This window comes from Haemorhous mexicanus, chromosome Z, assembly GCF_027477595.1.
Source record: "Haemorhous mexicanus isolate bHaeMex1 chromosome Z, bHaeMex1.pri, whole genome shotgun sequence".
Lineage (NCBI taxonomy): Eukaryota > Metazoa > Chordata > Aves > Passeriformes > Fringillidae > Haemorhous > Haemorhous mexicanus.
In genome coordinates, this window is record NC_082381.1 from 51,938,706 (window position 1) to 51,966,139 (window position 27,434).

At 38.0% G+C, this 27,434-nt stretch overlaps 1 protein-coding gene across 6 annotated transcripts in view; it reads right to left on the minus strand.

The window, feature by feature from the left end:
- Nucleotides 1-27,434, minus strand: part of NTRK2 (neurotrophic receptor tyrosine kinase 2) — a 194,530-nt gene that overhangs the window by 79,898 nt on the left and 87,198 nt on the right. For 2 of the 6 annotated variants that reach the window (XM_059873523.1, XM_059873525.1), the window contains 2 exons: nucleotides 27,145-27,213; nucleotides 20,039-26,277 (listed from right to left, as the gene is read on the minus strand). In XM_059873523.1, coding sequence (XP_059729506.1) covers nucleotides 26,240-26,277; nucleotides 27,145-27,213 — 107 coding nt within the window. In that variant the 3' untranslated portion in view covers nucleotides 20,039-26,239. Of the gene's footprint in view, nucleotides 1-1,538; nucleotides 1,728-20,038; nucleotides 26,278-27,144; nucleotides 27,214-27,434 lie in introns of those variants that run through there. The other 4 variants (XM_059873527.1, XM_059873521.1, XM_059873524.1 and 1 more) reach the window with 2 other exon arrangements.

The following is a 27,434-nucleotide window of genomic DNA, read 5'->3' on the forward strand; positions in this document are numbered from 1 at the left end:
TGATTCTTTAGCAGCTTCTATTTTTCACAAGAATTAATGTTCTAATCAGAATGCATCTGTATAATGTTTTTCTCATGCTGATCACGTGTCACCAATTCAGTGACTTCCTTGTGATGCCACCGCATATGCTGGGTCAGAATATTCGCATTGTTTTTATTTGCTGGTAGAAGAGGTAATATAGCATTTCTAGCCACAAAATATCACCACACAAAAAAGCTATTGTAATAGTGAACATCAGGGATGTACAATAAAAAGGCAGAAAAAGACCTCTTGTTGCAGGACCATCCTTCGGGACTGTGCTTAGTGAAACAATCTGGATCTAAATAAGCATTAAGATTCACAAGGTAAGTGGGCAGTTCAGCATCAGTCTTTTTTTGCAGTGTTAGAAGTTACGCATTCATGTCATGCATGCATGCTGTCATGCACAGGTCAAAAAGGATTTTTGCTACAGCATTTAAGTTTTGCAAAGTTGGAGGCAAAGGCTTCCAACCTTGACAGTAATCCCCTATGCTACAGTTTGTGCTAGAAAATGATATCTTTCAGGGTAGGATACAGAGAGGATGCAGTTGCAAGCCCAGTGCTCACTAATTATACTGGGAAACTCTAGAGTGACTTCCCAGAGAAACAACTGAGATTTCCAGTGACACTTCAGAACAACCTTCTCTAAAACACCTAGAGAACTTTGTGTCCTGATGAGAAATAGTAAGCTGTGCAGTTACTATTTATCACAATATCCTTAAGGTATTTTTTCAGTTTTGTACATCAATGCTAATCACTGGTTCAAACCCCAGCATTTCATAGGTTCAATTCTGAAACTATTACTATGTTTGAAAAGTAGCATCTGAAGTAAGTGATACTTTTTTTAACTCTTCATAGTTCAATATGTTTAGCTCTTCATATTTTTTCACATTCCACTTGCTACTAACTGAACATGAAAGAATTTGTATGTGATACATATTGTCTGTCATGCAACCTTCTTCTCCTCTGCTCTACTTTTAAACACTTAAAATAATTTCTGTCTGCGGAGGTTGAATTGTACAAGGAAATTACAAGAACTGAGGTTTTAACCCTTACAATTTTTACAACTTACAAATACTCAGATTTGAAAGGCTATATTAATATGATATCATAATATGATCTGGTGATGTTGATGCAATCAATTTAAAAGTAGTGCATATGTAACAACACTGGCTTTTGCTTCTGATCCAAGATCTATTTTCTCCCAAGAATACATTCAGTGCACAGGACTGGCCAAAGACCACTGAAATCAATGGAAAGCTACCAGTGACTTTGATGAAATAGGGGTCAGGGTTTGAGCATAACACTGCTCGCTTCATTGCCTTGTCACAAAGGCTGAATTTGGCTTAAGACAGAGGTAAAGCAGTTCATCCCATGTACCTTTAGTAAATAGCACACATTTAACCCCACCATTCCATTCCCAGGAATTTAGAGTATTTTGTTATGCTAATTCTGTTAAGGAGCCACAACACTTGCACAGGTAAAATGAATGATTGAAACACAGAGTTGTTTGTACTTACAGGTATCTGGCTTGAGCTGACTGTTGGTAATTCCAAAATACTGCGGATTTTCAATGACAGGAATCTTTGTCATCCCAATGATGACTGCATCAGGACCCCCCTCAGAAGAAGATGGAGTGTTACTGCCATTTGAGATGTGGTGGAGGGGACTGGCTGAATCATCGTCATTGCTGATGACTGAAGAAGGACCTAGAGTTAGAAACAAAGATTTTCTTGTAACCCAGTGTACGGTACTCTTCCCTCAGATGAGTAACTTATCTTTTTTTTTTTTTTGAAGTTTTGGCCAGTTGTCCTCCATTCCTACAGTCAACCACTCTCTTTTTGTGCCTTGTTGACCTTACCTCAAAAATTTTGTATCTCTGGGTGCAGATGGAGAATGGTGGTTTTTGTCCATTAGGAACTGGAATCAAAACAAGTTTTTGTACTGGTACATCACCTGGAGTAAATGTCAGTGTCCAGCACAGTCTGTCACTGTGCAATATCTCAAAACTTGTTGAAATAATTTTGTCATTCTCAGAAATAAGCTATGGAATATGCACATTAACATTTTTACCTTATGCCCTACTTGAAGCACACAGCAGTAACAGCAAAAATCCAGGGAATGCCTGCCCTAGCTGGCATTACAACAAGACAAAAGACATGGAGCAGATGGGCTCATCCTGATGTGGGAAGCTGCCAATTTCTGAAAGAAGCATGGTTCTGGGCCAAAATCCAGGGGACAATTTACATAGTTCCAGAGGTGCAGAGAAGATGCTGAGAAGAGTAGAGGAGTAAAACCTGGAGCTACTGCAGAGAGGCCCATCCTATCCAGGGGCACATCCTACTGGCTCCCCAGTCCATATATAAATCTAGTCACCCTCCAGAAAAATGTCTGTGGTGGACAGTAGTTAAGTGACATTTTCTGTTTTGTTTTCACTCCATGCTTTGTATTTTTAATGAAAGTGCCACATAGATAAAACCTTGTAAATGGATTTAAAAAAAATATTCTGCTTAGCACAGTGTCCCACTTCTGTGAACTGCAGGAGCCTTTGAACTAACAGCAAATCACCACAGATAACAGTCAAACTCTTGACATCTAACCCTGTCACTTAAATTCCACATTACTTCTTCCAGTTTTAGAAAACCAGAAGCACCATTTAGCAGCAAAGGCATTTTGCCTAACGTCCTAATTGAAGAGACAGCAGACATCATACATATTTCACTTCATTCTCCATCCACATTAACTAAGGTTTTTTGGGATGACATTCACATCTTTTAATTGTAATGATTAAAGACAATGCTAGAAACAGATGGAAAAAAACATCCTCTGGAAGTGCCGATTCTGAAATGGCATCTTTAGCGAACTGCATTTAGCTTTTGGGCAGCAGCAACAGCATGAGGAAATGTCCCCCCAAAGAAGGGGGCAGGGGAGAAGACCTTGAGGACAATAAAAAGCTGTGTTTACTCCAAGTCACCCAATTGCAACATGTTGGACTCCCAGACTGAGTTTTCGACTGGACAGAAGGAACACTGTAGAGGCAAGACAGAGCTGAGTAACCTGCCATGTAGATGGCAGCTGTGCCTGCAGGAGAGATAGGGAATGCAGAGAGACCAGCAGGACCACCAGCAGGTTCTGTATGCGCATTACTGAGGACATGAGAGAAGACAAGTGGAATCCATGGCAGCAGACACACAGAAGAAGAACTAGATGAGAAAAAGGACAGTCCCAAGCACAGCAAAGAAAGGGCAGCTTTAAAGAAACTCCTGCTCTTCTGTGGCTCACTGTATCATTAACAAAATTACTTCATCATTATGCATCAGGGCTTACAGCCATAAAACCTAAATATCCTGGCATGTGGCTATTCAACCCTATCTTTTGAAACACAAGTATATTCACACCCCTGTCTAGCTTTTCTTCCTCCCCAGTTGGTTTAATGGGGCATGAGGGAAATGTTCTCATAGTTCGAAAAAGTATTTCCCCCCAGCCTGAAACACTAGAAGTAATTTTTCAAAAACCTGGCACTTCACAGGAAAGTCAGTGTTGACAAATGTAAGTAAAGTCTAGATCTCTGCAATTTATCAAGTGAAATACTCATACCAAGGCTGGTTTTGTCATTACTGATCACTCAGATTCCCACATGATTGGCTCTACTGGGAAGTTCTAGAAATTCTTTATCCTGGGAAAGATGCCAGGATAAAGAATTTCTGGTAAACATTTTTGTAATGAAGGGCAGAGCCTAACAAATTTTGGGAATGGGCCACTCAGGTGGCACAGCCAATACTTAGGTTAAGTCACAACACGTTTTTCAGACACATAAGAGTTGTTTGCACAAACACTTGGAGTGCAACCCATTTAAAACTGCATTCAGTTTTTGGTAGATACCATCCTTACATCTCTAACTTCCTGAATCTCTACTTGTTGCTCAAAAAAAGCAGGCTGTTAAATACTTTCTTGAGAGAAAAAAAAATACTTTTACACCAATATACTTTAGTATGAGCATCAAATCCCTTCTCTCACAGCAAACAGGAAATTCTCTCCACTCTGAAACTTAATAGATGCATGTCTTTAAGTCCTTTTCAGTCCTGCTGTTCTTGGCTGCACAGGAGAAGGCTCTTTTTTCATTGTTTACTTCCAACATGCATGCTGTGATGGCAAGGAAAGGTGACCATTACACATTTCTAGATGTTAAAGGGAGAAAATGACTAAGGATCTCAGTCTATTCATTAAATAATTTCTGCAGTACTTCAAGATCCAATTTTGTGTGGTGAACTACTATTTTCAACCAATATAAACTGCAAAGTGCTGCAGGTGAAAAGTAGACAATTGTTCTGTAAATCTACTCAATTAGGTTCACTGGTAAAAGCTAGTCTTCTGTGTGGTATGACGCAGGTTCCAAGTATATACAGCTCTCTGATGTAGGTGAGGGAAGCCTGGAAAATAAGGTGACTTTCATGTCAATTCCTGGCAGTACAAAACAGCTTGAGAAAAATTCAATTCTAGGACCCTTGTTACTATATCACTCTGATCCCTCTTATTAGGAACATCTCATGCAATGGTTTCTGTGAATAGTTGTTTGCATTCAAAACCCTATTACCTGTCTATTTCTTCTCTAATTAAGACAATTAGAACCCCTCAGATGAAATTTTTGTGTATCAGAGGCAGATGAGCCCACATCCTTTCCTGACCCCAAACTTCCCTTTTCCTGACCTTTTTTATCAATGTGAGCAAACTTTTACAAGGACCATTTCCGCACTTGTTTATTTGCTAGACTATCTACTCATCATGAAGTTACATTAAATTGTTTGAATGCACTAAGCCACATTACAGCTATAGACCAGCCATCTCCACAGCTGGCTATCATATTCAGGTAATGTAAAGGCATTTCTAGGATGCAAGATGAGACTATCACCCGTGCTGACAAGAAATGAGAGCTGCCCTTTTCTGAATGGGCTCTGTGCTCAAAATGAAGGATAATTTCTTGAAGCACCTTAGAGTGTGGTTTCATCCACACAAAATGTGGTCACTGAATTACTTGCCAAAGGTAGAACAAGTATGGTAATTACACTCAGTCACCTACTACTGCCTCTAGTTTTCATAAAATCTACTCTTTGTTTTACACCTGAAATCTGAAAATTTTAGACAAAATGTAGTAGTTGAAATGAAAGTCATGGGTTATCAGTAGTCACTAGCTTTTGCCAAGAGCTGATTCACAGTTGGCTTAAGCTATTAAGAAGACTTCAGAGACCTTCTACTAGTGTGCTGCCCAGAATCTCCCCTTGATATCACTTTTAGTCAATTTTTCTTAAGAAGACATATTGGGGCCAGGGAAGAATCTGTACTATACTTTAGAGAAGATGTGGGCTATCCACCACAGAGACTAATTTCTCTTCTATTTGATATTAAGTTAAGACTTATCCATTCCGCATCACCTAGGCTCAAGAAGAATCCCTTTTGTGTACAAAAAAAAGCCTAGCAGCTCTCTAAAACAGTTGTGACATGTAAGAAGACCAATTCTATTTGAAACTGATGAGCTATAATAAAACCAAAATGCTTCCAACAGTTAGGAGGGGAATTATCCTCAACACATGATATAGGGACAGGCAGAAACAGCAAACTTCACTTACTGCACATCCCAAGGAGAGCTGTGCTGTCCTTTGAACACTGTATGTCTGCACTGTACTTTACCGTGGTGGTGCCAAAAAAATTGAGTTTCCCTAGCTTATGAAAAAAAAATTAATTCTATTATTTTCAAGGTGTGCTGCTATTTTTGAACAGGCAAAGGAGATTCATTACTAATACATACAGCCTTTCATGACAGGAAAAGCTAAGAAAATTGTGCAGCCTACAAAAGAAAAAGCTTCAGGTGACTTCATTGCATCCTTCCAGTACCTGAAGGGAGCCTATAGGAAAGATGCCACAAAACTACTTACAAGAGCATGCAGTGACAGGACAAGGGGCAATGGCTTCAAACTGAAAGACAGTAGGATTAAATTAGATATTAGGAAGAAATTCTTTGCTGTGAGGGTGGTGAGGCACTGGAAAAGGTTACCAAGAGCCATTCTATGACTCTATTCTATGGTTCGTTATGCTCCTATCACCATCAGAGTTAATGAAGTTTTAACGTGCATGCTACACTGCTTTCTGTTGCAGCTACTTTTGCACAACACATTTCTGTGCAACACACATCACTCCAGTTGTCCCTGAAGTCAGTACTAATGGCTCAGGCACACTGGAAGACAATAGGGGTAATAAAATACCACAACTTCGCCTTGATTTTAGCTTGGTGGTTGGAGTTGTACATTTGCAAGGATACATCTACTTACTCAACTGTTAGGAAGCAAGTCATGTAAAAAGCAGCATTTATAGAGACAATTTTGTGCTGTGATGCTTTAATAAACACCTCTCCTTCCATGAAAAATTATGTTGATTACTAGGATGGTTTCTCAATGGACCTTGCACTACCACTGGCTCTTAGTTCCCCGGGGAACAGGGATCAGTCTGTGCCAAGACATGGTAACAGCACACTGTCAAGTTAAAAGCACAACAGTGAATGTGTGTCACATCAGTCAGCACCTCTGCTAAATTCCAAGGCTATACTGAATCTTCTTTTTTCCTTTTGGGAGGGATGTATTTTTTCACTAGTTAAATACATTGTTCTGAAAAGCAATTACACAAGATTTCTTGTCCTGGGAGATTCCCATGTTTGCTGTAGATTTTTATATTTTCTGCATGATTGAAATGAAAGTATTATGCTTAAGCAAGAGCAGATATTCAATTTTTTCTCTTATCAAAGCAAGAGCCAACTTTCTCACCAGAAGAGACACCTTTCCAGCTTTACTCTAAAAATTGTGAATCTTATATTTTACTCCCTCTGGAAGACAAGTAATCAATCACAGCTTGGCACACTTTTTTTCTGACTAAGGTGCTAAGTTTTACTTCAAATATTCCTTTGTATTTCCATGTTCAGAAACTGTGGTACCAAATGTGGTACCAATACTGCTAGACTGGACAAGAAAGCCAGCACAATAGAAAGAAATGCAATTATAGAAAAAATATTTTATACTGTTGGTCTCTTAAAATGCAGTATGTTATATACAGGAAAGTGAATTAAAAGATGTAAAGAGAACTCAAGGAAAAAACCCAAAACCAAACCAACCAACCAACCAACCCACCAACCAACCTACCAAAAGAAGACTGAATATGCTTCCAGAGAGAAACAAGTTAAGTCTTGCTTTGCTTGGTGGAGATGTTCAAAGTGAAGCCAGATTGTTCTGCAAATCTGGAGTGGACTTACTAAAACTATGGTCTTTGCTTTGCAGTTGCCAGTGCTTGAAATGAGGGAAAGCTCAAGGCAAAGCACTCCCATGTTTTGTCAGCAGTTCAGCTATGTGGAGCAATAGCACATCTTGCCTCTACCCACCTTCTAATTGACCTTTCCTGTCTCATATCTCCATCCCTGCCAGCTACCCAGACAGCAGCCATGTAACCATCTCTACAGTCACTGTCACATGCAGTTGCAAAATGAGTATTAGGGGGTTAATCCTCCTTTGTTGTGGTGAAGAAAAAACCACAAGATCACCCTAAAAAGCATTATACCCAAGTCCATCCTGCTAAATGATATTGCTCTTCACAGATCAAAGAGTGCATGTCCTTCTACCCTGGAACAGTACACTGAGCCAAAACCCGCGCTGTTACACATTAAAACTGTGACTCAGAAAACTGAGACTTGCCAGGCTTTAGTGTTTAAAGGATAAACAATTTCACATCTTCTGACAGGTATCATCAATCTGTTTAACTGATTTACACCCACCAGTGCTTGTTTAAGCTTGTACTCTGCTCCTTTTTGACATATGAGATGAGAAAAACCTTTTGACACTGCCCAAGAAGTTCAGTTCCCATCCAAGAGGATGCTCCCAGGAAGTCAGAAGAACCAAAACAGAGTGCTGGAGGACATCCTCACATCCAGCAGACAAATACTTCTGTTCCCTGACAGCATGTGCTTCTATCACTCTCTGAATAACAAGAGTAAGTAGGCTTCTTGAAGGTCTCAAAGGAGAGTGGAAAATCAGGGTTTAAACTCCAGAAGCAATCCTGAGGAATCTGTTCACTTACAACTACTGCAAAACAAACTGGAGAAATCAGTTTGAAAATCATTATGAAATTAGACCAATTCAATGGTGAATTGTTTTGTTTGTGTGATCAAGGATAAAAGGTATTTTGTCTTTGTTTTCATGTGAAAAATCAATGTTTAACTTTTTCTCATTTGTTGCAGCTTCAGAAGAAGCCTAAATTGTTTGGTTGTCACTGTACCACTTTCACACAGAGCAAATGATCTACATTGTTGGATTATCTTCATTCCCATATGGAATAATTTAAGTAATGCATATCTTTGAGTCTAATGAAATACCAGGTATGTTGTTTAGATTTACAGTACCAAATTTCCAGTGTTGCTAGGTGTCAAGATGCCTTTTCCCTAAAACACATGTTCATCTTGCAGGAAAACTTATTTCAAATGCCTAGCTCCTCTCCAGAGAACAAACACACAATCTGGGTAATTTCCATTGACATGACTATGCACAGATTTTAGCCACTCAATATTTCATCAGGGCTTTTTGTTCTGGCTTGAATCTAAGAGCCACAGCTGCATATTTGTTTGCTTGGGTTTTATTCTGGTGCGTGACTGTGAAAGAATTCCTGTCAGTTCCTTTCAGCTGCCTTTCTCCTCACAACCTCCTCTATACTCCCCTGTATCCAGGCATTCCTGCATCCCCTCACACACAAGCCTGGGGCAGTTGTTTCTGCAAGGGAGGAGTCCCAGGGACAGCCTAGGGGACCCCTTCATAATGCAAGTGACTCTGGAAAGTCAAGCAACCTACAGGGTGCAGGGATAAAGACAGTGGTGTCTTGGTCTGGGGCAGGCTGACAAGACAGTTCACCCAAGAAACCTCCTTTGCAGCACTGCAAAGCCCTGTAGGAAAAACAATGAGGTGTCTAGTAAATACTTTGTCTGGACAGGATGAAAAGCTCCTAACCCCTCTACCCTGGTTTCTCTCCAGGGCCAGCTCTCCCCAGGGATGCTGTCAGCAAAACCTCAACCTGCATCACAAAGGTTGCTGATTTCTTTTTCCCTTTCAACCAGAAAGGAAGTCATTTGTGAAACAGATCTAACAACTGCAATCTGGCACACATTGTCACATTCTTATGCACCATAACCAATAAATCCACGTAGATCATCCACAATGTGGTATGCGCTACTATTATTTTTGATTTGGAGGCAGCAGGAAGAGCACTTTGGCACTGAATTACCCAGCACTGAAGGTGGGATCTCTGTCAAAGTCATGACCAGAACCTGGGAGGAACTGGCAGCTCCAGCTGTCAAACCACAGAGCCCTTTGGGACTTATAGGCCTCCTCAGATATAGGATGAATGGCGGCTGTACAGCCGTTCACTGCTTTGTGGACACATTTGCAGTATCTGCAGCTCAGCTGATGAGCCCTATTGTGAAGAACGAAGAATTTATGGCCTCTCATTATAGGTAGTCAAATGAAACACAGACCTAAGAAAAAAACTAGCTGGGATGTGGGATATTAATCAATATTAACACATGAGCCAGAGAATTAAAGAAACTACACAGAAAATGTGAAAGAATTTAAGAAAAAATGATTTATCATTTTTTCATATAGATCATCAGCACTATTCATTATAGTCACCTGCAGGCTTGGATATCTTGGAAACATGGGTAAAATTACTATCCTTCAAAAATGCTACAGTGAAAAATCACCACAATAATCAAAAAGATCAACTGGAATGTACTCGCTGGCATCAAACAAAAAAATAATAATTCACCTGAAATTAAAACCTTGTTGCCTTTAATTTCATTTAAGAACTATTTAATTAAAAACTGCTTCCTTACAGATTTCTCATAAATAATCTAAGTGTGAGCATTCCCACTCCTAAGACTGGGAATGAGGTCCTCTGTTGTCTAGAAGATAAACACAGAGTGTACAGAAGCAATAAAATTTTCCCCATGCTACTTTGGCTGTCAGAGAAGAACAAAGCTATTTGGAGTAGTTAACTTATATAATTTTCCTAATTCTGTTCAGTTCAACTTAGTTAGATGATAAGGCAGACACGCTAGATTGAGGAGAAAAGCTCCCTGATTTTGAATTGTATTTGATTGTGTGGAATTTTTTAAGGAAAAAAAAAATTTACTAATGACACAATCTAAATGTTTTTAAGCCTCAATGATTATTTCCTTGAAGCAGAGAGATACTATCTACAGGCCTCTTCCATTCAAGCACATCAAATGAAAATACAATATGGAAAAATCTAGAAATACTCGGAGACTTGATGAAAAACTGAAGAATTGAGATTTCTTTTATCCTTTGAGGAGGTACACAAGGATAGCCTTCCAATGCATGGTTACAATTTTTATTGCATATTTTTGACAAACAGGAACTGAAAGCTCCATAATAAAAGTGCATTAAGACTATGGTAAAAACTTTAGATCCTCAGGAACTTTGGAATAGGTCTTGCTTCCATGAGCGCTGGAATTGCTCATAGAAGACTCAGAAATCTCCTCTTCTGGAGTTCTTGAAGCCGCATGAGGAAAAATGTCCCTTGGGAAAGATGAAGGTATAGCTGATACAGATTTAGGATAGGGAAGGATCTCCCAGATGTTCCTTCACCCCTAAAATTCCATAATGATAAAAAGACAGACCATGAGTGATCTTATAGGAAACTCCTTAGGTCTTCAAATGTTGGTTTATGTCTATTCAGAACCAAAGGAATCCCAGAGCTCAACAAATACCCAAAACAGCTCAATGAAATACGTATATTTCCATACATTAGCAGTTCACTTTTCCAGCCCACTGAATAAAGATAGGTTAAGCTGGGTGAGAAGAACACCTGTGCTGTTCTGTACTACTTAGTGGGTTATTCTGCTAAAACACACATTGTTTAATAGCATTATTTACATACAATTCATTTCAGTGGGAAATTTCCCTTTATTTCTTCTGAAAAACTTTCATCAGTGGAAGTGTTAATTACATGACACAGTAACATAAAGTCTATAATTTTTTACTTTCTGTCAGTGCAAGACTATTACAGGCCCCCAACATTTGCATGGGTTATAAAATCATCACTACAGTGATATATACCTCTGAATTTGTTCCCAACAACCGTTCCAGAATAACTGCTTCCAAATATTTTTTGATTTACAACCTGACTAGCTAACCTTAAACCTGACAAGCTACAAAGAAGTAAAACTAAATCAACCCAAACATCATGTTCAAATTGTAAACAACATCTGCAGAAATCTGGTTTTGCTGTTTACTCAGCTCTCACTGACATGATCTTACAGCCCATCTAGAGCTGTTTTGAACTTGCACTGACGTGGACTGCCTCCTCTTCATCTCCAAACACTTCTCACCCTGGAAAGCGGGTTTTAAAAATGAAATACAAAGGCCTACATACACATGAAGAGAAGGACACAAGAAGGTGGTGGACTAACACTCTTGCACATATTCCCTGTCAAGAAGTTTGCTTTCACCTTAAGTGAACAGGCTTTGGGTGCTGATGGCCCCAGTTTTGCATGTATTTCAAAGGTAGCAGCTGACCTTTGGAAGAAGGCTGCTGGAAGGGCAGATGACTTTGGCACAGAAGACAAGCTGTCCAAAACTAGTCCTCAGTGATCACAAAAGAAGACAGAGCTAACTTTCCTTCCTAAACATTAACACCTGCCATTTTATTCCAATTTATACTGGATTACTTAGCAACAGTGAAACTGATTCCTTTTGTGTCTGTGCAACAGCCTGTTCTCTACAGAACCTGTTCTCTACAGAACCTGTCCTCAGAGCACTCAGCAACATTCATATCCCAGGCCTTTTAACAGATCAGAGGCCATGCTCAGAAAACCCTGATGGCCACAAAGAGGCTGGCCAGAACCTTCTTTTGTGAAGTTTTTTGGTGCTCAGAAATCATGTGTCATGAAAAATACTCATGATATCCTGGTGAAGTATTTGGAACAATCTTACCAGCAGAACCACTCTAGCACTTCTTCTGCGCACCTCTAAGAAATCATAAGGAAAAGAAAACCAGCCATTTCCATTGTTATAGATTTCTGTATTATGCTCAATTAGATCTTTTGGACACTGTTTAAGAACAGTTCACTTTGGAGATGGAAGCAAACATAACAGGCTGTTTGGAGGAATATCCCAGCCAAAACATCTTCAGATCAAAGATGCAGAGTTGCCTTCCAACAACACCCTTCTTTCTCAAAGCACAATTCCTAAGGCAGTGAAGCTTTACATTCTCAAATTCCTTTTTTAATGCACATCTAAAAATTACTACAGTGGAGCAAATGACACTCATATATAGAAAGGAAACATGTCAAACTTTTGTTCCAGCAGCATCAGTCACAAACTATAGGATTAGCTGCACAAATTGACTGTCTTGCCTCTACATGATAAACCTCTACTGCCATTTACAGACACCTCCTCCTTCTCCCTGCCACATGACCCCTCATCTGCTGGAGATTCCTGTTACCTCTCCCCTGCCAGCTTTCCTTGAAATTGCTGCTATGGGAAGCAGGAAAATGCCACATAGTCAAACCTATTTGCAACATATCAGCTAGATCAGCCATCCCAAAAGTGGCCACACCACAAACTGTCAGTTTTGCTATAGCAGGAATGCATTAATTCTGAAATTGGTCAGGCCACAACAATGAGGTTTTGCTAAAATATTGGAAGCATCTCTACTTCCATTCTTCAAGGCTCTGAACAATGCAGAGTTTCTCTTCATCCAGGATGCTCCACCAAATATTTTTAAAAATTAATTCTGCTTCTTCTTCTGAGTATTTTTTATATATCCCTTAGCATTTTCCTGATGGGTCTCCTCTGCTTACTTACTCAATTCCTCCTTTATAAAGAGTTTCACTTATCACACTTTACTGAGTCTCTCTTGACCACCTGTCTCACCTATCCTCACTTTTTCCAACAACAACATGGCATCCTGTGATGTTGCCATTTTTATGTTAGGTTTAAACAGTATTAGCACTTGTGAAATTCAAGTGTTCTAGAATGACATTCATTTATTTTTGGTCTAGTTTCCTCTTTTATCAAAAATTCAGTCATGGTTGTTTCTTAGCAACCGATTTATCAGAACAGATTTGCATAAAAATCAAATACTCTCAAAAAGAAACTGCTGAAGAACAGCCTTATTCCTGACCACCATAAAAAGCAAATACTATAAAGCAGAAGAAATTGGTTTTGTAATTCCACACAAAATCTAACAAACACATGTATAATATTGGCACCAATTGAAGTAGATGACCTTATAAACTTTCCTAACTAATGTATCTCTGAAGTGATCTGCAAAAATTGTCTTCTCACCTTCACAGATCAACAGGAAAAAACAAAAACAGAAGTACAAACCACGCACAGCCACAACCCTCTATTCCACTGGACTAGATTAAAAATTGGCATCTGCAATGGTCACACACAAAATGGTCTCAAAGGACGAAGCTGCAAAAGACAGACATGTGTGTGAAAAATGCCCACAATCAATTCAACCACTTGAATTGGTAACCAATAATTGGACTTCAGTACTAGGTAACCAATAACTGGACTTCAGTGCAGGAACACAATTGGTATTTCATTCTCTAGGGTTACCAGAGATCTATACTCTGTCTGTCTGTCTATCTATCTATCTATCTACCTAATCACCAGATTTATACCATAATTTCAGCAAACTCCAAGTTCCTAATTTTCACAGTCTTTAGAGAGGATTCATTTTCTCCCAAAGATTTTTCTACACCTTACATCTCTTCGCCAGATGAGGTTTCCCTTTTTTTTCCTTTTTTTTCTTTTAAAATCCAAAATAATGTGCTAAACTCCAACTAGCTAGTTCATCACAAATGTAAAGAAAAGCAAATTCAGAGATAGGGTGAAAGAGTCAAACCAAACACGAAGCATTAAGTCCTTTGAACAGATAAAGTGGAATAGCAACACCAAGAGTCTAATTCCCTTCCTCTTAATATCAGCCAGGAGTAAGTTATTATATTGATAATGGTTTAAAATTCCTATGAATGACAGTGAAATTAGGACTGCTGTCTTTTTATTAAGAATGATGTCAACCTTTTTGGCAAATGCAGTCTTTTCCTGCTGTGGCACTTAGTTGTGGCTCTTATGTCACTGAAAGGTAGCATCTATAATATATGGCTGCACATGAATTATGCTAGGAATGGGTTAAAGTAATTCATCTGTATTATTCCCACAAGACTATGCCAAAAAGGTAATTGCCCATATTTGTACCACTACATTATAGAGAATGTCAGTTTTATGTCTTCCTAATGTTTAACTGAAAATCTATAATATCCATTTCTGTTCCTTGCTGAAAAATTAATGTAGGACCAAAGCCTGAAATTCCAACTCTGGTCATGCTCAGACAAAACTCCCACTGAAGCCAGTGGGAGTATTGCCAAGGAGAGGATTAAAGACTGAGATTTGCTGCATGCTACCAGACATGTATAAGCTACAGAGCTAGATTTTCTTTATGATGCTTCTGGGACTATTAAAATTAGGAAGATATTGGTCTTTCACCTTTCAGTCATGCCGAAGTGTGGGCTTGCAGGGAAAGGAAAAATACTATGCAGACAAGCCATCTTGATGGAGGGTGTTTAATGGCAGGCTGGAAGCCAGAGGAAGTGAATCCCTCCTGCAGTGCAGTATGCCTTCCCTTCTCCTCTACAAGGCCCAAAAAGAGGCAGGAAATATCAAGGCAGCAAGCCTGGATCCCTAGCAAACAGCACTAGCTGGATGGAGTACAGTAAGCTCATCATTACAAAAAATACTGAAGCCATCCACAAAATTCATGTCATTCCAGCACCTGAAGCATGCCTGGGCATATGACCCCCTTTGGAAGGCTTTAAGCTGGGCCCTGTGCCACAGAGATAAAACAACTCTAAAGGCAGATGGCAGGAGAAGACATAACAGCTTCACTGAGCTCCTGCCAGGGCAGGTGGACCACACCAGCAACCAGAAGAACCTGCTGCCCTTCCAGGTGGGTTCCTGGCCCTGCAGGGAGGGGACGCTGCTTTCTTGGGGTTTTTAGGTTTTACTTGCCTCCACTGGGTCACATTAACTTAAATGGATACAGAAACTCTTTTTTTTAAAAGTATGTGATTTGTCAACATTGGGATGATTCTATTTGTCAGTAGTTTCCAGAGGGATTAGAATCTGGTTTCGTTAAAAGAGCTACAACTTTTCTTCGTTTACCAACCAATTTCTTCATATTTTCATGACGAGGCAGCAGTGCCCAAGGAACAAAGGTATGACAACCTGAAACAGCTAAGTTATCTAACTAGTCTGCAAAAATGAAGGAAAAAGTAAGTCCTGAGCTACTCACTCATTTCTCATTATTATGAGAAAAAAAACCATGTCATTATAGATTAATTTTTTAAATGAAATCTCATTTTTAAGAGCATGATTACAACAAGTAATAATCCATAACTGCAGTGATGACAAAAATCTCAGATGAATAAACACCCCTGATTTGTTCTATAGCAAAATACAGTGTCATGATCTATCCAGGGTCAGATCCAGGGCTCTAGTGTAACCAGAAAAGCATTGGAACAGACCCTTTATGTCCTGTAACATGTAGGTGCAAAACCTCATGAATGCATTTACATTTACAATTATACTCCGTATTAAAAAATAAATCTCATAGTAGCCTGATTAATGGTACCTGAAGTGAAACCTGCATGTCTCCACAAGGGAGGAAAAAGGTTTTCAAAACTTCCACTCCTCTCTTTGAGACAATGAAACTCTTTGATTTGGTTGATCACAGAGTAACTCAGTCTCTCTGCCATCTATCTTCATCTCTTCTTCCTCTTCCAAAGGTTGCCCTTTCCTGGCATGAGTAGCTGTCCCCTGGCAATCCCTGATCAAATTGCTATCATGTGGGCCATCTACCTATCACTAGTGGTTACAGCTGCTCTCACCATGTTTAGACCAGAACCCAGGAACACAAAATATTAGAGCCTTGCAGTTAGGAACCACTGATTCCAGAGGCTATACTACCACTCCCTAATGACAGGTAACAACTTCACCTGGGTACTAGGATAGTTGAGTTCAACAGCAACAGGATATATATATACACATACATTTGGATTCCATCAAAGTGTGAGGTTGCAGCAAGCAATGGAAACTTGGCATCTTCATTAGAAAGAAAAAGCATGATAAATCTTTGCCTTCCTCTTGAAAAGGCATGCGACGCTTCACACTTTTTTTGAGACATTGATAAAGTCTGATAAAGCGTGTTTCTTTACCTGGAAGGAGATTCTGCCAACTCCCAAGGGAAAAACAACGCTGACATATGGGAAAAGGTAACTTGTTTTACCACAGAGAAAGTAGAAGGCTCGTCTTAGCATGTTCTGCTTCAAAAACTGTGCTTCAAATGCCTGGAGAAAGGAAATGCTCAGGCAAATCACAGTCAACTTACCTGATTTTGATTCATACTCTCACAAGCAAACAAATGCAGAGTTGATGATTTGTGTTGTATTTTAAAAACATTTAATGTACTTAAAAATTATACACCTGAGCAACTACTAATAACACAGTTTTGTGCAGAAACCGTCACAAATGCTATTAGAGACTGAGATATCTATCAGTGGGCTACTTGGTACCCAGAAGACAGACTTCACCAAGCCAGGCAGACAGTTACATTACAGCATGCAGGTAGTATCTCAGATAACCAAAAAATTACTTTTGGCTCATAGAAGATAAAACTAACAGAGAAACTGACTTCCTAGATTATCTAATCCCCTGACATTAATGGGAAAAGCAGGTTTTACCAGGAGGAAGCCAACACTGATATTCTTTCATAATTTTGACTTCTGTCTCGTATTTACAGCAACACACAGAGTTTTGATTCTGAATGAAAATGGGAGTGTTACATAAATGTTTTCTTTTAAAAATAATAGACTTACCAAGATTTCACATTTTGTCTAATTCTAATAATTAATCTCTACAGGTACGTAGAGTCCTCTGATTTTTCCTAGGATTTGTATGACATCTAATATAAGTGAAGCAACTTTTTATGACTATGCAATGATTACGTAGAACAAAGTGTACCAGGAAGCTTGGATATAGCTAGCCCTATTGACCTTCTGTCTGAGACATCTGGGGATGACAAGTGTGAGCTAATTTGTAAGCTCTGACCTCAGCATCATGCTTGCTCTCATAAGGAAACATTAAAATTGATTGCATGGCATGGATCTTTAGAAAAACAAGGGGCGATTCTGGTTTAGGTAGCAGGGTCTATGCTGGTTATGTCTCCTGGAGTAAAGACATCATAAATACTCAGCACAGGTTGAGAAAAAAATGAAAGAGATCTTACCCAGCCCTCAGACAAAGGTTTATATAAACCTAACTGTGTTCTCGGATCTTGTTCCCTGAGGCAGGGATGACACATCCATTCCTGTGGCATCACATACTTCAATGCTGTAGACACTAAAATTTTGCAAAAACGCTTCAAGGGGGAAAACATGATGACTCTTCAGTAGAACACAATAGTCATCAAGAAACTTCACAGCCAATTGCTCATCTGGAATTTCATCACCTTCTGCCCTCTGACTTCTAGAATGCAACATGAGTTATAAGGAGTAATTAAGGAAAATTAAGGAACTGCAATCGGTGGTTGTGGTGGTGCATCCCTCCCTCCCCTAGGCCACACTATCACTGGTGTGTGGTTCCCAATGCACAATTGCATATTTTTTGTTCTGCACATCAGCTATCTTGGGAAGGTTTTGTGGCTAGAACAGCCACCTAAAACACTTTCCTCCTTTTGAACGTGTAAGTAGCACAGCACTTTTAAGCGGCAAGTATAAAAGGCACTGTCACATTCATAGTCTAACTTATCATTAGACACTATTTGGGATTTTACTAATTACAGTCAAAATGTAATAAGGAAATAGATCTGAAGTTTGCTGCAACAACAAAAAAAGATGCAGTAATGGCGTCAGAAAATGACATAATGTGAATAAAATATGAATTTGAAAACTACAGTAGAAAAGCACAAATAAAACAAACAGGTAGTTTTTAAATTAAATTTTTAAATTACCAGAGCAAGAGCTTCAAATAATTTTTCATTTGTCTTTCAAATGCACCTTTCTATTTTCTTTACTCACACTTATTTTAGAAAACTGTAGAGTGTACTTGCTTTTAATAGGTAAAAACACATTGCTGAAAGTTCTTTCAGTATAATTGAAAGACAAAATGTATATTATCAAACAGTATTTTGTGGCTTTTTTCAACCTTCTCATGAAACTGCAATACACAAAGAACTGCTTATTATGTGCTCTGTATTTTTGCTTTAGAACCTGGTTACTGACATAATAAAGGAAGAAACATCAATTACTCAAAAGTGATCTTTGAATTTGTTTTAGTTTTAAAATAGTAACAGAATTATAAACTAACCTCTGAAATTAACTTTTTATTCTTGAAGTATTTTAATGATCAAAGTAGATGGAAGTTACAGTATCTCAAGATACAAATATCCAATACATGTTTTATCTTTTTTTCTCATTTAAAAGAATAAAATCAAGACTTCCAGAACAATACTTTTAAGTTGCAATTCATGTTCATTAAAAATAAACCCTTGTTTGCAGCTTTACACTAATTTGGATCATCAAGAATATTAAGACTTTTTTACTTTTTACAATGTTCCTAATTTCTTTACAGACTTCCTAATTTCCCAGGCAGTCTAAATGGCTATTTTCACTTTTGCATTTATTAATTTTGGATTCTTCTCCCTAGATAATAACTTCTTGGCCTACTGAGTTTGAAAACCTTCTATAATAGTATTACAGTGGCAAGCTTGTTACTACACAAAAAAATATCAAACATATCACAATCTCAGCATGTTCTTCTACTTGGCATTTTAGAGAATCTAACAATTTATACTGTTTGAATAATTTCTGCAAAATAGTTGTATCTATCAGCCTAATCAACATCAGAATTTACCTATAATAGTTGTCTTATTGAAAGCTCCTCCTAGGAAAAGAACGGACCTTTATATTGAGGCTATTTTTCCTAGATACTGAGGATACATCAAATTAGTTCCAAAAGCATATTTTACCTGGATGATGATAAAAAAGCATATGTGTAAAATATACTGCATGACATCACAATTGCTCAAATAGGTGAAAATTTTCAAAATTGCCTATGGGTATAGAAGGCAGAGTTGGTACAATACTCAGAGATCTGGTAAGACCCCAGAGGAGAAAAACATGACAAAACATTTCAGAAGCAAAAAAATGAACATGTAATCTGCTGGAGTCCAAATACAGGAATCACATTAATGGGAAAATATGACATGCCCAAGTGAAAAGCAAAAAAGATAAAAAATCTGGACATAACCTGTGATACAACCACTTAACATTCTTTTGTATTCTGTTTCATTAAATGTGTCAAGAAATCCAGATAGTTCAGGCTAACAAGCAGAAGTTCCAAAACATGGCCTTCAAATCACAGCACTGATGTTTCCTCAAATTAATTTGGAAAATCACCACATCGTACTTGAGTATTTAACCAAACAACTTTTTTTTGTGTGAAGTTGAGTAGATGAAATATGGCCTGACACGTAAAACTTTGTGTCTTACAGACAACAGCTGAACATTATTTGACCTGAATACACATACATTTTTTTTGAATGTACAAGTTAATGATACATACATTTAAATTAAAGTATGTTAAATAGAAATATAACTACTGCAAACAGTTGCGGGGGGGGGGGGGGGAGGGGTACTTTATAAATAAAATAACCATTAATAATGCTATAAAAATGTAATTAAGGAGTTGAATCTCACTTCTTATTGGAACACAAAGACAACAATAGCATTTTTACAACAACAGGTAACAGGTGAGGAACTCAAAAATTGACAGATTTTTCAACGCACTGCACTATTACTAATGAAATACAAGACGTGATCAATTTACAGGTAGTGAAAGACACAGTGATATGAAATTATAGAACTTTATTGGCCTGTTAAAAGTAATTTCATGTAATACATTTTTTATAGATTGTGCAAAGTGTTATGGTAGCATTTGGGAATAAAAACAATGATTGTATGTTACAAGAAACATGAAAGATTTTCAACATGAGGAATTAGAGGCAAGAGGGGAGAAAAGACTCACAGGTTGCTGATGGATAACAGCAAATAATTTTTAAACCATGGAATCACAGAATTGGTCAGGTTGAAAGGGACCACAATGGGTCCTCTGGTCCAACCTCCCTGCTCAAGCCAGGTCATCCCAGAGCACATGGCACAGAATTGTGTCCAGATGGTTCTTGAATATCTCCACTGAAGAGACTCTACAACTTCTCTGGGTGATCTGTGCCAGTGCTTGGTTACCTGCACAGCAAAGAAGTTCTTCCTCATGTTCAGGTGGAACTTCTGTGCATCAGTTTGTGCCCATTGCCTTTGTCCTGCTATTCAGCTTCATGACGTGATGCTATGGTAAAAGGCAATTTTGTGCTAAAATTTAGAACATTACTTTTTTCCATGTGTGAAAAAAAATACTTTAGGAAAAAATGTTAACGTTCTATACTTTTAAATCAACTCAATGACTCTTTCTGTTTCTAAACTGAGCCTGAAATATAAAAAAAATACTCAGAAACAGAGAGCTATGAATGGCAGTGAAAGATTTGAAGTGATTTGTTTAAGACCCTGGTTTGCGTTTGTGCGGTGGTGCGACAGCCAAATTATGCTTGCACACTAATAAAGTCAGTGATACCTATGAAATAGCTGTGTTAAAAAAAAAACTCAAAAAAACCCCTAAAATAAGTATTTCCTAAGTATTTTCCTAAATACTTAGGAAAAAATCAGGATTTCTTTTCTGTTTGGTGGACCTAGCTGACAAGGGAGCCCTACTCTGCTGACATCAAAGAAAAAACAAAGCTATCATAAGAAAGCCGTGAATTTACCCTTTACTTTCTTGAATATCAGATAGTTCCCTGAAATTTTATAAGGTTGATGTAGTCATTCCAGCTGAGGAACAAAGTAACAGTGAAAATATGTAGGCAAGGAGACAAGTTTCCTCCTATATTAAGAGGTAATCTGCTTAGTAACCCTGCTGTGACTTGCTGCCTCTAGAGACCATGGGGGAATGGCCCTCTTCAAAATGAAAGCAGTTTGGCTCTATGCTGCCTACAACTCTGCTGCAGGCCAGAACACGTGCTTATCCAACACACTCCTTGCAGCTGCAAAAATATAGCTAGTCATGGAAGGTTGCTATTAAAATTAGAAGGATATAGCATGTCCATACTAAAACAATACATACTCTCATGCGGGCTCTTCCAATCCATTGCTTTTTTTTGGATGAAAGTAAGTCATCCAGTTAATCTCGAGGCTGATTAAAAGACAGTACCTTGTTCTCCCAAGTTCAGTCACATACATGCTTGTGGAACTGAACAGCTATATTTATTTCCAATCAATGCATCATTTGCTATCTTCAGAGCAGATTTAATTTGTATGAACAAAAGAAAAACAGAGCAAATGGAAGCCAGCTTCAAAAGTTTGGGCATACACATTCCTATGGAAGTGGGACAATGAAATGGGCTGTGACACGTGAAATACACAGCACCAGCATTCTCTGTGCACTCTTATGTTGCATTCATGCTCAATGCTTCCAGTCACCCACAAACACATGTTCTGGAGATGAGATGATGAAAATCTCACACAACATGGACCTACATTATAATCTGGAATACTTTACACCATCACATAACGATGGCAAAGTCCTTCAAAAGGATATTCCAAGACACTACAAATTTGTGCCCTAAGAAGAAGAGAGTTTACTACAACTCACAAAGTAGGACATTGAGCTCTCTGAAGAACAGAAAACAGAACCACCAAAAATTGGAAGGAAGAGAAGAAGCCAGAGAGAATGACGGAGAAGAAGAAAATACTAAAAACCTTTACATAAGCTTTCGGGGTTTTCTTTTGAAACAAACATGAACAAAATACTTAGCTGCTCAGTCGACTAATAACTTTTGAATTACTTCAAATAATAAAATATTATTATTTTTAACAATAATAATTATTATTAACTGGAAAAATGGCCAAATTTAAAAGAGTTTAGAAAGTGTGATTTTTTTTATCTGTTGGAAAATAAGTTTCAACTTTACAAATCATTTGTATATTTTTAAGCATTAAAATAGATGTAAACAAAGTGATGGCCTTCCTGGTGACCATTAGCTGTCAACTTAACATGGACAATTGGGTAAAGGGATTGACAAACTTTGTATGAAGGCTTTTGTTTAAAGAGCCACTTGGAAGTGTATGGGTCATTTTCATATGGCAAAATTCCACATGTTTTATAGTTTTTGAAAAACGAGGCTTAGGAATTTGGTTTCTTAGGAAAAAATTGATTTTCAGTGCTTCTGCCAACAGTCAAAAAAGAAAAAGCAATCCCTACAAGAACTATTTGAAGTAAAATTGTTTTCAACAAGCTGTCCACAGGTTTTCTTGGCACTGTCTGCTGTTTCCAAGGATCTTGATCTTGCTCCCACTGAAATGCATGTTTTGCTTCACTGCTGCCTGATAGGTCCAGCTGGTAGACAAAGGCAGTGGAAAGGACAAAGACTGCCTTTTACAGGTTATGATAGTCAAGACACATACTGCCATGAAAATGTCTCATAGCAGCCTCAGTCTGCCCTGGCTGCAAGCTTCCAGGACTCCCACTAAAAAAGAAATGGTCCCTAGACAGCTTTCTTCAGGAACAGACATTCTGCAACTGCTCCCACCTCACTTTTCATGACAGGCAGCTGCAGTAAGCACAGCTCTGACCTCTGCCTGGGAACAATGCACTTCTTTGCAACATAGACCTGGCCACTGGTCAAACTTCCATCAAATTCAACAGAAACAGGTTTATTTAACAGACTGGATGACATGGCTTGCCTCACACCAAAACACCCCCAGCAGAGCTTCCTCTCCAGGCCCCTAACTAATCTGCCCATCAAACTGCTCAACAGCTTATCTCAACATGTCTCTGAGCATATTAAATGTCTATCTAAAATAAATTCTAGTACAAATAAACCCCTTCTGCAGAACCTTAGAAATATGCTTTTATTTTAGTTTCATGTCTGGCACAGCAAAAAAAAAAAATAGCAACTCTGCCTTTAGACATTTCATAGCCTTTTTTATTGCTCAGTAAAACAATATAAAAGCTTTTTAATGTCAGATCCTGGATGTTCATCAATTTTTACCATGTTAATGGTTCTTGTATGATTTTTAGTTTCAGTCTCACTTTATTTTAAGGAGGTCAAGAATTTGTAATTAAGTGAGCCCTTTGTAAACCAACACCATTTGGGCAGATCAGAATCTCTACAGTTACAAGCAATGTCACTTACAATCAAGCTGAAAGACAGAAGCTAGTGGGTATCATAATTTCCATGTTAAAAAGTTTAGCTCCCTTAGCTTTAAGAGGCTCTGTCCACATACTGAAAAAAACCATTTTAGGAACATGTAGTCTTTTTCCATCAAGCTTTAAACATCTGTGCTAAGACATTATTAGTAACAAATCACGTGCTGTAATCCATAATGTTCTGTGAATATCTGCATCAAGTAATAATGTACTGAGTGTCTAACATAATGTAGTACAAAATATGTAAGAAGGATATTCTACAATACAGATATAAAAATATATATATATTTCAGTGGTGCATAGATCAGTTTTTTATTAAAGTACCTCCATGATTACATAAAATCCAAAATACCGTGTCAGTACATTCTGAAACATTTGAAGGTCAAACCTACCCCTATCTGATAAAGATGAACTGCAAAGTGCTACAAAATAAATTACAAAAAATTATGTAAAATCCCCAATCAATAACTGTGCATGTTTATGCATATAAATATTATGAATCAGAAAGAACTACTTTTTAAAATTAAATATTTCAAAAGTCAACTGCCAAATTCCAGCTTTGCAAGTTTGCTTTTTCCCTGCCAAAAGAAAAGGGTTCAGATCATTAATCTGGCAATAAATTGTGAACACATAACTGAAATATGCTGACTTTGTCCCAGCAAAACTTCAAACTGGTATTTGGGCTACTGGATCAAGCTCTGCTCATGATCCAACATGTGTTTGATGTAAGTCCACTGACTTTAGTTCAAATATTGCCACTAGATGACTGTCTACTAATTCAGAATCTCCTCTATGACATCAGATATTATTTCAACAGGAGGACAGATTCATGGATAAGCAAGAAGTCCAAGAAGAAAATAATTAAAAGGAAGGTAAAATGAGTCAGTAAGCAGAAGAGAAAGTTGTGATCTCTGGAAAATAAGACCATATCTTATAAGACACAGACTTAGGGAGGAAAAAAGGCAGACATTCCTAATACTCTTTCTCGGGAACAGCAGAGCACTTGATGACATCTAACTTCAAACAGGAACTATGATGGATATCCTTAATTGCTGCCATCCCTCCCCAAATCACCACAGTATGTGCAGGGCGACAAAGACAACACGATTCCTAGGTCATCCGTAGACTTCCAGCTCTGTCCTCTTCTTTAATGTGGGGAGCAGAATACATCTTTGGGACAGATTTTTAGCGACTGCATCTCCCCTTCCCTAACTAGTGGAAAGGGAAAGGAAGTATCTCCCTACATAGGCCTAGAAGTATGCAAATGTCTTCGCATGTCTTGACTAATAAGGATATTTCTGAAACTTGAGCACAGCAGGAATAAAGAACTTGAGTGCAAGAGACTCAAGAGAACATAAGAAAAAAGTTGAAGGATTAAGTCTTATAAGGCAAAAAAAGCAAGTAAATTCACAGAAATAGAATTAAAGAGTCAAGACAGTGCTGTAGAAAGAGAGGGATGGTGTATGGCCTTAAAAGACTACAGTAAAATAAAAGGCAATAGTGTTACAATGGAAGAATGAAAATGGCTGAAATTAAAAACAGGTAACAATGAAAAGCAAACACATTAGGGACAAAATAATACCATCTATTTCACTAAACATAGTTGTAAGGAATTAAATTCAAATCATATCTCAAAAATTTAATCAGAATACACATAAATGTCAGCATCTACCTCAGTCTTTCACTACTAGTCTTTGTAGATAACTCTCAGTTAAAAAAAACCTTGAAACTTCATACTTCTTAAAATTCCTTAAATGGAAAAGATCAAAGTAGACCCTCAGGATTTGACACATAAATCAAATGAAAATTAATTTCTAGTACTCTATCTAAATGCAGCCCCGCTCTTGAAATATGTTCATGCCTTCATTTAGCTTTACTTGTTACAGTAGACTCTGCAGTATAGTGAAGCACACTGTGAAGCATACTTCACAGTTAAATATGGACAGCTAAACAAGCCTCTAAGTCTACATCTGAGGGACCAGCCACATACCATTGTTCTTCTTGCTCTTGGCTCAGAATCAGCATTCTGGCCTACTACAGATTTGTGTGCTTATTCAAACTTAGTGACTACCTTGAGTAAGCACAACCTAACTGAATGTCTAAGTGATGGCACTGGTTCAATACCCAAACACACCAAACAGTATTGCCACCTTTCTGTATATAACTCAGACTCCCCATCTTCCTGGTAAAGTCAGTGGAACTACATACATAATAAGGTTTGCAGGGCCAGCTCTGCAATTTACTGCTTCAGGAGTTAAGACCATATCCTGCAAATATACAAGAACTTAACTTTAAGGATGTGAGCATTTCCACAGAAATCAGTGAGCTTGCACACACACTCAAACTAAGCATTGTAGAAATTTTGCAGAGGCATTAATTCAATAAAATAAGAGCAGCTTTGCAGTTCACCTTTGATAAATATTATTTATAAAAACAACATCTTTCCAGTTAACTTTGAACAGAAAAAAAAATTGACAGAGGAAACAATATAATTTCATTTCAATGTCATTTTGGAAAACACAGTGAGGACAATGCAATAGGAAAGAGTGTGGTAGCTTATTTCTGGAATTTCTTGGGTTTTTTTAGCTGCCTCAGGGCTTCACCTTTCCCTGCTCTTGGAAAAACATCTACTGATTTGAATGTACTTCTACAGTTCTCCAAACATAACCAATGTTTAAAAGAGAAATCCAAGGGAGGTGGCACTTCACTGGGCAAGAACACTGTCCACTCCCTACAGTGCAGCACACAGATTCCACAAGCTCAACAGCCCCTCTCTCATCTTTTCCTTATTTCATTTACCCATCCAGTGGGATCTTATGAAATAAAACAAAACCTAAAAAAAACAAAATAAAGTGTGAGAAATCATGCTTAAAAAAAGAAAAAAGTCAAAGAAAAATCAATACAAAAGACCAAACACAAATGAATACTTGACAATCAAACACATACACATAAAAAGCATTTAAAGCATACATAAATTAGATAAAAACTGTACATGAATTTATGAAAATGATGACATTACCTCTGTCTTGTGGCTAAAGATTTTATTTGTTAAATAAAAATGTATGATGTGTGCTATTTTTTTGTCTTTAACATATCAGCATACTCAGATTGAGCTGTAATGGATTGTCTCCAACCAGGGACTGTGCTACGCATGGGTTAGAAAAGCCTCAGCCAGGAGCTCTGCCTTGTGCCAAGGCTGATGGTGGACTGCCCAATGTGCACAATCAAGTTCTCTGTCTTTAGTTTGGTACACCAATTATTTGTAGGGTACCCCACTATGCCACAGACCTACTCTAAGTAAGTACCAGGATCCTCTCTAACTTTTGTTTCCCACCTCAGCTCTGTGCACATCACCCTTTCTGCCAGCTCTGAACAGGCTGCTGCCCTTAGCGGCATTAACTGCCTCTGTAAAGGCAGAAAAAAGTGGGGCTGGGAGAAATATTACTCAATTATCTTGAAATTAATTGCATTTAAATATCAAGAGGAACTTAAAAATCAACAATTAAATATTAAGGCACATTGAAATACATAAAAATCCCCAGGATGTGTTCTGCTCTGAGATGAAGGAAAAACCTATCCCCCAAAACTTACCGGACTGGCTAAGGATAAGAATATTTTTTAAAAGCTACGTAGGGTCCTGTGTGGAATTCAACTAGCTGATTTTATGACACAAATACTTCCTAGAACAGCATTGCCTTACCTAGTCTGTTGTTATCTGATGCAGTTGAGTTATTATGTACATCACTGTTGACAGCCACCATTACTTGCTCTAATGATATTTGAAAAAAACACATGTGAGAGTTTTACTATTAGTCAGCAAATGTAAACTTCAGTAGTAGTTTTTGTCTGGTTTTGTAGGCTTTTTAATCTTGTTTAATAATTCTCAGTGATTGTGAAGACTGAAAGCTTACCCATATTCCACAGAAATCTAAACAATTCAGAGCCAAATCTTTATTTACTTTCAATGAATGGGACTTACATTATTAGCCT